Source organism: Hippocampus bargibanti, linkage group LG01, assembly GCF_051943395.1.
Source record: "Hippocampus bargibanti isolate YZ-2025 linkage group LG01, ASM5194339v1, whole genome shotgun sequence".
NCBI lineage: Eukaryota > Metazoa > Chordata > Actinopteri > Syngnathiformes > Syngnathidae > Hippocampus > Hippocampus bargibanti.
In genome coordinates, this window is record NC_142734.1 from 4,832,860 (window position 1) to 4,843,206 (window position 10,347).

A 10,347-nucleotide genomic window follows, 5' to 3' on the forward strand; every position below is an offset into this window, starting at 1 on the left:
TCCTTGAAGAATACATCAAGCAAACTTCAGTTTGCAGACGGTCTCATGTAATCGCTTTTACAGACAAAGAAACCCGAGAGGGAAACAAATGCACATGTGAAGCATATGTACTCTTGGGCTGAGAATGGCCAGAACAACAATTTACTGATGCATGTGCCCTTGAAAATATCTGTTTAGGCCTGTCTTCAATCAAGTCAAGGAGGAATTCACTGTGTTGTCCTTGCTGCAGGTCGTCTCTCGAAACAAATTTCCACCCAAACCTTGTAATGATATCCCTTGGTGACATTGGGATGTGTCTTTGTCTCTGGTGTCTCGCCAAAAGGGAGACTGGATGATGTTGTATGTTTCAGTGTGTAAAGCAAATACTTACAGTGGGCCCGCTGGGCCCCCGCTCACCCTTCTCACATGCACACAGGCTCTGCGCAAGGGGACACTTAAAAGCACAGTGAGGACAGAGGCTGTTAGAAGGCGACCGATTCAGGGAGGCCAATCAAGTCGTGAGTGTTAGGGACTTACTCCTTCATCTGCCAGTGTTGTCTGCAGGAAGGGAAAAAAACTTCAACAATGGAGCAAATATCCCACGATTCATCATGAGAGCAAAAGGACGAAGCATGCAGACGATCTTTCGAAACAGTCATTCGTTCCCGAGTAACAAGAGATGCTGTCAACAATGCAGAGTGCAAGGATGAAAGCCTTTTGAGTCTACTAGGTCGGCCCTGACTATTGAGTGGTTTTATGCTATCCCTATCAATACAATACAATACAAAACATTTTGACTTATATAGCGCTTTAACAACAGCTGAAGCTGGAACAAAGCGCTTAACATGGACAGCTATCATATACAGGAAATAAAGCAGTAACAAAATACAGTGAGACCTCAATTTACGAACTTAATTGGTTCCCAGACAGGGTGTGTAAGGCGAAAAGTGTGTATCTCAAAAAATATTTTCCCATAGGAAACCATTAAAATGGGAATAATCCGTTCCCGGGTTTCCATAAAATATACTTTTCAACTAAATAAGCCTAAACAACTACACACAACGTACCTTATTCTATGTATAATAAATGTGCTATTGTATTGTAACGAAAGCAATACACTGCATTGTATCATAAAGTCACTTTATTTACATTTGTGATGGTCATTTATGGCTTGATGGAATGGCGTCGGAGGTCGAAGGTCAAAGGGAATTGCTGTTTGGAAAGAGAGGCGCATTACATGTGGACTGTAATTAAAGAAATAAACTGTGCTGTAAAATAAATGGAAAGAGAGGCACATTACATGTGGACTGTAATTAAAGAAATAAACTGTGCTGTAAAATAAAGTTTTATTTACCTTTTTGATGGTCGTTGATGGCTTATGGAAGGAGAGTCACCTTCCATATGGATTGTTGGTAACTTAACCTCTGGTGCCGTTCGTTCGTGTGCTTCCGCCGAAGATCACTCTGCCAGCCGTGGTGGGTGTGTATTATGAAAATAGTGTTTATTATAAGGTTGCATTTTCATAAATGTGACGTTTGTAAGACGAAAAGTTTGTAAGATAAGGTGTTTGTAAGTTGAGGTCTCACTGTATAGCTATATGCGGTGGAATCTTTGTAAAGTAGAAGTCATTATGAAGTGATTTTACAAATTATGGACACAACTTGTCCGGAGGCGTCGGTTGTCGGATGTCCCAAAACTGCCATAGTTGCTTTGAGAAATACTCAAGAAATAACGTGATTTATTTGGATTTGATCAGTGTGACTGGACAATGGTGTGTTTTCCTAAAGGGAACTCAACAGAGTTTCATTTGGATCATAGAATCTCCCGTGAGCATACATTCCAGGATGCGTTTACTCACGATCTCTCGCACGACTTTTTCCACAATGCCCCTGTCCTGCAGGTTATGAAGGTAGCGTGAGGCCGGTGAGCTGGCAATTAGTCGCAGCTGGGCAATATTGGCTGACTCCTTGGCTTCAGGCGTAATTCCGACGGTGAAGAAGTGGATGCCCTGGTTCTTGGCATCAGCCACAGCTGACGCTATGTCAGGGTTCCTTGGATGCGAGATGCCGTCAAAGAGCAAGATGGCCACCTTGATGCTGCTGGGAGATGACTGTTCCAGATAGATGCGCGTGACATTTGTGATGGCGTAGGTGGTGTAGGTGCCGTGGCCGATGTATGTCATGGGAGCGACGTGGGCCTTGAAACTATCGAGACCTTGCCACTGGTTAAAGGTTTGCTCGATGATGACATGGCTACTGTATTGAAGAAGGGCCGAGCGGGTGATGAGGCTGCGGCTGCTCTGCATGTGGAGGCCCTGCAGTCGCTCGGTCACTTCGGTCGCAAACTGTTTTTCTTGTGCGTGGTTGTCTTTAGCGCTTTCTGAGCTGTCAATCAAAAAGGCTAATTCCAAACTGCAGGCATCATCCTTAAGTGCTGAGAAAATAGCGTAAAATGGAGTCACGTGAACAGTTTGGTAGAATGTTTAGAATATCAAAGTATCTTTCCAATGATCCTAAAAAATATTTTAAATGCTGCAATGTGATGCAGCAATTTTAAAGCACTAATAATAATAATAATAATAATAATACATTTCATTTATAAGAGCCTTTCAATAACATTCGAACCCTGGGTTTTCTAATTAATGAAACTCAAATGACCAAATATGGGCTTTGGTTCCTGTAATGTACAAAAGTTAATTTTTTGTCAAAAATATTTTTTTTAATTAAAACACACTGGTCCTCCCCAAAAAAACATTTTTTTTGTCTTATAATTTTTGCTTTAAATTTTAATAGCATGAGTAATGTAACTATTGGCTATTGCCATGTATGATCGTAGATTAGATTAGATGAGCCGTGAACACGCAGGGGCTCCCCTGTCCCAACAAATTGGCATTTTCGTGTTTATTATGTTTGTTAAAGTCATTCTAAGAGCTTTGCACGCTGGATTCGAGAGGACAGTAATTTCATCTGTGCTGTGTGTCATGCATATTAGCATATTTGACAATATAGCGGACTTTGATTTATCAGTCTCACATTGGAGAAATTTACAATATAAATACAGCGAAATAACCATAAAACACTAAACATAAATTAAAGAACATATCATTTAAATTAAATAAAATGTAGATTGAAGCTTACATTCAATAACCTTTTGACCAAAAAAAGAAGTTGTTCCACCTTTTTTGACTTGAATAAGCATCACAAAAAGCCAAAGAAAAGTTAATCTGCATATTTTAGCTTCCTTATTTCTTTTTTTTTTGGGGGGGGGAGATATCCAAACACTCTTGCAAAGGGTTCCTTCCTGAGTAATTAACTCATTCACTGCCAGATGTGCAAAAAATGTGTCTACTCCAGTGCCAGGGTTTTTGTCATTGTCACTCAAATTCCAGGAACCACAGAATATTGAGTTTTAGGACTACATAAACATTCGATGCAGTGTAAGAAACCTTAGACTCTCTTCTTTCATCATAAAAAAGAGTTAATTCCTAAATTATATGGGTCTGGAGTTAGATGAGCTTGAAATGAGGGCGGCGGTCAAAAATACAATGCAATACATACATATTGGTTTATATAACGCTTTAACAACAGCTAAAGCTGGAACAAAGCGCTAACATGGAAAATAGAAATGCTAAGCCCTTGTGGAAAAGAAAAAAAAACATTGCCAGAGGCCTTGGCCAGCGCTTTATCGGCACCCACGCATTAAAAAAACAACACCCAAACAAATTTGGGAATGGCGTTCAACGTCATATTTTCAATTCTCAAACAAATTCGTGAATGGCAGTGAATGAGTTAATTTGCCTTTTTTAACATACTCCTGCAGTATGAATGGGAATAACTGAAGATGGCTATGTGACAAAAACAGCGTTCATTCAGATGGACTTACGTTTGGCGTAATTCGCATATTGCTTGTTTTTCCTCTTAGCGGTCATCTCTTCATCATAACCATTGTGGTCGTGTGGCCAAACACCCTGCATCCCCCACAAAAGCAGAAGCCAGTGCACTGAGGGCATCTGCAACATGGTGTCCTTCCATACAAAGTGATGACATGGACACATGAATAACGCTAAATGGTCCTGAAGCAAACTTAAACAAGCAGAACTCACCATGTGGATTCTTTATGTCTCCCAGGTGGTGATCAATAGTTTAATGCTCCGTTGAAAGAAAATACATTGGGGGTGGCAGTGGGGAAGGTGTGCCAATAAATTAGAGATTTTCTAGATTTGTTTGTTCGATTCCATACCCCAACCCAGCCTGGCGATGCAGATGAACGGTGATGCTTAGCAGTTGACCAAAGCATGCATGTGTTGTGGCTCTCATGAGCCTCTTTCATAAAGGTGCAGTAAGTGAAAGAAGGTCCACCCCTTTTCTGAGCTTCTTCACTCCCATTTCTGGGAGGAGACCAGTAGGGGTACCTAGAAACATTCACAAAAAGTGAAGTCTGAAAAATGGATAGATTGATGAATCTCAAACTGACTTGACTGAGTTCCTTATACAGTAAAGTCTCGTTATATCGATATTCAAGGGAGTCCGAAAAAATATCGATATAACCGGGATTATCGATATATCCGACCCTGTTTGCATGTAATTTTCTCCGTGCGTGCATAGAAATAGTATCGATATACCCGGGACTATCGATATATCCGATATCGATATAACGAGACTTTACTGTACATTGATACCTCAGCTTACGAACACGTTAGCTCACGAACTTTTCGCCTTACGAATATTAAATTTGCGAGAATATAATCTTGGCAGACGAACTAGTTTTCGGCGTTACGAACCAAACCACACAGCGCCACAGGTGGCTGGCGGACTAGTTTTCAGCAGATGAACACCAAACCACACAGTCGAACAGCGCCACGGTGGCTGGCGGACTAGTTTTCATCACCACCTTTCTTTGAGTGCAGACATGGTTTGTTATCGAGTGGAGTACTTTTGCTGTTATGAGACCGAAAAAGACCACACCACAGGCTAGTGTAAAGCCGAAGAGGACACAAAAGAAAATTCTGCTCGAGTAGAAGAAGATGATTGAAAAACACGAACGAGGTGTGCGTTTGTGTGACCAGTATGCTAAATTGACCATTGCTACGTGTGGATAAGAGTGTTTCTGTATTGTCTAAGCGACGGTCGCAGGTAATAGAAGAGATTGAAAAACATCTGTTGATTTGGATTAACGAACAGCAGCTAACAGGGGACAGTGTGAGTGATAGTATTATCGCTGAGAAAGCACAGCAACTTCACTCGCATATCATCAAGAGGCAACTACATCAACGACCATCACAAAGGTAAATAAAACAACTTTATTATAAAGTACAGTTTATTTCTTTAATTACAATACAATAGCATATTTATTGTACATAAAATAAGCTATATTTTGTGTCATTTTAAGGCTTATTTAGTAGAAAATTACGTTTTATGGGGACCTCGGAACGGATTATTTTCATTTTAAATTGTTTCTTATGAGGAATAAATGTTCGGCAGATGAACTTTTCGCCTTACACTTTCTGGGAACCAATTAGGTCTGTGAGCTGGGGTTGTATATATAGTATATATATACAGTAAAGTCTCGTTATATCGATATCGGATATATCGATAGTCCCGGTTATATCGATACTATTTCTATGCACGCACGGAGAAAATTACATGCAAACAGGGTCGGATATATCGATAGTCCCGGTTATATCGATATTTTTTCGGACTCCCTTGAATATCGATATAACGAGACTTTACTGTATATATATATATATATATATATATATATATATATATATATATATATATTGTCAATTTCAAACAACCTAAAATGGAATAGTATATGGAAAATTCCTTCCCCCCCAAAAAAACAGGCCTCAGGCCTGAAAACAACAGTGAGATGTGGCAGTTAATTACAACATCCCTTTGAATAGTTTTTTTTCTATTATCTTTATTAGGTGGTGTGTCTTTGTTGACAGCACCATTTTGTCTAAACATCCGTGTTGGAAGCCATAGTTTTCCTAAAAGGAATTCCTTGAGTTTTAGCGTCGGACCGATTTACATTGTTGGACAGGAAGTTGTTGCGCGCATACGTTTTGTATTACCTCTGAGCATTCGAAGTAAACCACGGTTGAGTCAAGACGTACACCACCGCTTGTCTGGTGGTTTTGTTCTGAATCCCACAACACCGTATATCCCTTACCATCGTGGAGAGCGCAATATCTCCACCAAATTAAAGAATTCAAAGGATCCAAGCAAGATGAGACCCCGAGAAGCTGTAACAAGCATCACACAGCTCTGATATCTCCTTGGTGACAGTGTGTGCATGTATTTTGATTGCCAAGTACTGTACCTTACTGAAAGCACAGAATGGTGTGCTGTCACTCAGGAATGCGTCTTTAAGTCTTCTGTCTGTGTGAAAGATGAATATTTGTTACGGTGGGAATGGAAAGGTCACAGAAAATCGACTTGATTCCTTTAGCAAACCATGAAAAAATGTCATTCAAATGATACTTCAATTACAAGAGTGATACTGTGAATAGATGAAGGTTATGTTATGGATGCAGAAGTATAATCGCTAGGTCAGATTTTCACACCCTTGCAATAGCACCATTGTGTTTTTGTGTGCATGTGCGCATATCGGTGTTTCTGCTGTGTGTTTGGCATAAAGTAAGACATTGCCCTACACTGTATGTTATTGTTACATTTTACATAATTATGCTGTCGTTGATTTCTGATTCGACATTGATTGCGTGTTTCAGGCCCTCCAAGGACTTTTCTCCAGCTGTCGAAAAGCTGAGATGTTTAAGTCAGAAACCGTGTTGGCATTGACATACATCTAATCAGGTGGAGGAAGCATGCTGAGTCTTGTGGCAGCTAGCCTCGAGAGAATTCATTCCTCCTCGTCGCTCCACCCTTGATGTAGCTATGGAAACACCAAATTAAAGCAGCAACTTTTTCCAAACACTCCCTAAGTTAAAGGTTCGGATGAGCTCAGAATCCACAGTTGAAGGTGTTTGATGTTCCACATGTCCTTGGAATAACCCTGAAAGCACAACTTTTCAGTCATCACTCCTGAGACTTAAAGGACAACCGACGTCTCCGGACAAGTTGTGTCCATAATTTGTAAATTGGCTTCAAATGACTTCTACTGAGCGTATTTTACAAAGATTCCACCGCATATAGCTATATTTTACGTTGTAAGACTCGCGCTGAATATTCAGGAAGTCTTGTTTTTGAGTTGGTGACGAGTCCGTACGTGACGTCACTAAAGGAATGCCCCACACCGAAAAAAGACACATTCTAGCAGTCCTTCCATCACGTTAATGTATTTTGCTGTATTGTCTGTTCTGAAAACCTTGTGTTGCACCCAAAAGCCGCCAGTAGAGGGTGTCCAAGCTCCATATAAGGAATTTATCAGCCTGTGGAAACGGACGTGGCCACAGGAGGTCGCCATTTTGTGCCTCTTTTCTGGTGATCGTTTCTCCCCAATGTTGCCTCAAAATGGCATGGAATAAATTCTTTAATCCATTGCAAACATGTATGCTTTCCTCTTCAGAACTATTTGAATCATATGCATAACTGGAGGTGTAACAAGAAAGCATATTCTCCGAATCTGAAGCCATTGTTTTGATTCTCAAGCAATGCAAGACGTCTTGGCGTGACATCACAAACTGGGGGCGGGACTTTCTGAAAATGCCCAATTCGCAGCTCAAGTTTTTGCAGATTTTGGACACTAAGTCATTTTTTTATTGGTGTTTTGCATTTGAATAAAAATATCATACTGCGTGTTTTGGGTATTTTAGATGCTATAAAACGTTTTTCTGATGTCAGTTAAGAAACAAAAAAGTGACGTCGGTTGTCCTTTAACTTTGGGGCATGCCCAGAGTGCCGAAAACCAAATATCTGTTGTGCTTTGTCATGCAGCTACAGACTGGTCGAGCAGTATTAATACACATGGAAAGAAGCTACGTTATCTCTGCTGAGCCTTTTGCAGTCCAGAAGGATAAAAGCCAAAGAATTAGCATGCTGTCATACTGCTTGAAAGCATATTTTACTATACTTGAAAACCATTCCAAATTGTCATTTGAAGTTAAATTGGGTTATAACCCCACTGGTTAAATTAAGCGTCTAAATTTAAAAACGCACAGCAAATCAGTGTCCTCCATCTTTAGAGGTTTGATCCGCATGTTTGTTTTGGCCTATCTTTTACGTCGGATGCCCTTCCTTTATTTATAGGGGCTTGGGACCGGCACAAGAAGACATATGTCCCTTTGTGGCTACAGAACAAGCAACGAGCTCAATAAAAGGCTCCCAAATCACCGTCCGATTATGATAAAAATGATGTCAGAGCAATGCTGAGTAATGTTGTTTGAGATAATTATGTGACATCATCGCCACATCGTTGTTTTGTGTTTATAAGATCATTTTACTTTGATCCTCTTGATGAGGGAGTACAGTGTATAATAATTTACCTTTGGAAAAAAAGTATTCCCACTGCACTTTTTTTCCTTTATTCACGACAACAATAGTGATGCTTTATGTATGCAATCATATCCAATACCACTTCAACGGTTTAGGGCAAGGATGAAACTGGAGCCTGTCCCAAATGAGTCAATGTGAGGTGAGTTAACGTATCAATCGTAGGATGCCAGACAACCAGTCACAGTAACATTGACACCTTTGGACAATATAGGACTCGCGAAACAAACAGTGATTTCTGACGCTAGTCCTAGATTTTTCCTAGAATGTGTAAAATTTGCAGTTGTGAAATATATTCAAAGTGTGAATGCAGGAATTACTCTTACATACAAACAAACACTTTATATATGGGAGGGGTGCCCAGTACAGCAACTCAATGCAGGCAGTTTTCCTGTAATGTTTTGTCTTTTACTAGTGACTAAACCTAATCGTGGCCTTCTAAGATTAAATGCAAGAAACATGGTAGACAAATACGTGTATGATCAACGTGTATGGAGACAGTTCGCTCATACGAGTTCTATATTTTTTGTGGTACATTAGCGCCCTCTAGTGGAAAATAAAAACCACGGCACTTTGCTCGACTATACCTCATCACCCCACCAGCCACTTTCACACGATTTTGATTGACGCCCCACGGCATGGAGAGCTTGGGGGGCAGAAAATTGTTGCTTTGAAGATTCAATGATTATGCCTTAGTCTATCCATGTCACACGCGTGAAAGAGTTGAAAGTCCTATTTTTTAACTACATTGCCAGCCAAGCTTTTTCTGGACCAGTGATCATAGAAACTAACACAGCTAGTGAGCATGTACTCTTACACGAAAACAATAACACATTTAGCATTAAATTTCAACTCTGTAACTTTCAAGTCCAATTATACCGTTGTAATTAGAGTAATGATAAAATGTGATTTTTATTCAAATGAAATATAGCATTAAATTTAGCTGGAAATAATTTCCATCCATCCATCTGCTGTATCACTGAAGAGAAAAAGGATCGTCGAAGTGCTGGAGCCCATCCCCGCTATCTTCACGTATTAAGCAAAGTACAACCTGATTTGGTCACCAGCCTATTTCAGGGCACAGATAGACAAACAACCATTCACACTTGGGACAATTTAGAGTCCAGTCAACCTACCAAGTCAAATTTTGGAATATGGAAGAAACTGCAATATAGTACACAGAAAAACAATAAAACATACAGGAACAAGGAAAATGCGACGCAAAGTCCACACTGAAAGGTTGACGCCCAGACTCCAATCCATATCCTCAGCACGATAATAATAATAATAATAATAATAATAATAATAATAATAATAATAATAATAATAATAATAATAATTTTATAAGCGCCTTTCATAATAATAATAATAATTTTATAAGCGCCTTTCAAAACTGTCGAGGTCACTTTACAGTCACGGGATACGTTTTTCCTGTGAGTGAGCAGCTGCACCCACACACGCCAGCGTTCACTCAACCTGGAATAACTCAAATAGCTATCTAGCTAATAGCTAGCCAGTCAGCTAGTTGTGACGTTGATGTGCTTAACAACTAGCCACCGCGCCCAGTAAAGGATGTGATCGATTTAGAATTTATAAAATATGCCTCTTGTGCTATGACAGCTGGTATTGGTTCCAGCAAACATGCGACCCCAATGACGGGTGACCGATGCAAGGGAGGTGCTCTGGTGACTGTCTCAGTTAACCCCATTCTTTGCACGCCCCTTGTGTAAATATAGTGTATGAAGTGATTCGTGGTGTGTTGTTGTGTCACAGAAAGGAATGCAGATACATTACCATATTCAAAAGACTTGTCGATCACTTAACAGAAACAATAAGCATGACGTGAAGTGTTATGGAGGGGCGAATGTCAGCAGCACGGGTTTTACAACGGCGCATGCGCATGAGATATCACACG

The 10,347-nt window shown here is 40.1% G+C and overlaps 1 protein-coding gene across 8 annotated transcripts in view; it reads right to left on the bottom strand.

The window, feature by feature from the left end:
* The window catches only part of LOC148902816 (uncharacterized), a 39,561-nt gene extending 29,254 nt beyond the window's left edge, over nucleotides 1-10,307 (bottom strand). For 6 of the 8 annotated variants that reach the window (XR_016114367.1, XM_088991305.1, XM_088991311.1 and 3 more), the window contains exons 1-8: nucleotides 10,227-10,307; nucleotides 6,304-6,362; nucleotides 6,056-6,226; nucleotides 4,082-4,390; nucleotides 3,862-4,003; nucleotides 1,838-2,412; nucleotides 517-537; nucleotides 371-433 (exon numbers count right to left, since the gene is read on the bottom strand). Coding sequence is in view for 7 of the 8 variants with exons in the window: in XM_088991305.1 (XP_088847431.1) it covers nucleotides 371-433; nucleotides 517-537; nucleotides 1,838-2,412; nucleotides 3,862-4,003; nucleotides 4,082-4,084 (804 nt within the window). In the remaining variant the exon portion in view is untranslated. Of the gene's footprint in view, nucleotides 1-370; nucleotides 434-516; nucleotides 538-1,837; nucleotides 2,413-3,861; nucleotides 4,004-4,081; nucleotides 4,391-6,055; nucleotides 6,227-6,303; nucleotides 6,363-9,568; nucleotides 9,614-10,226 lie in introns of those variants that run through there. The other 2 variants (XM_088991293.1, XM_088991297.1) reach the window with 2 other exon arrangements.
* Nucleotides 10,308-10,347: the final 40 nt, after the last annotated feature.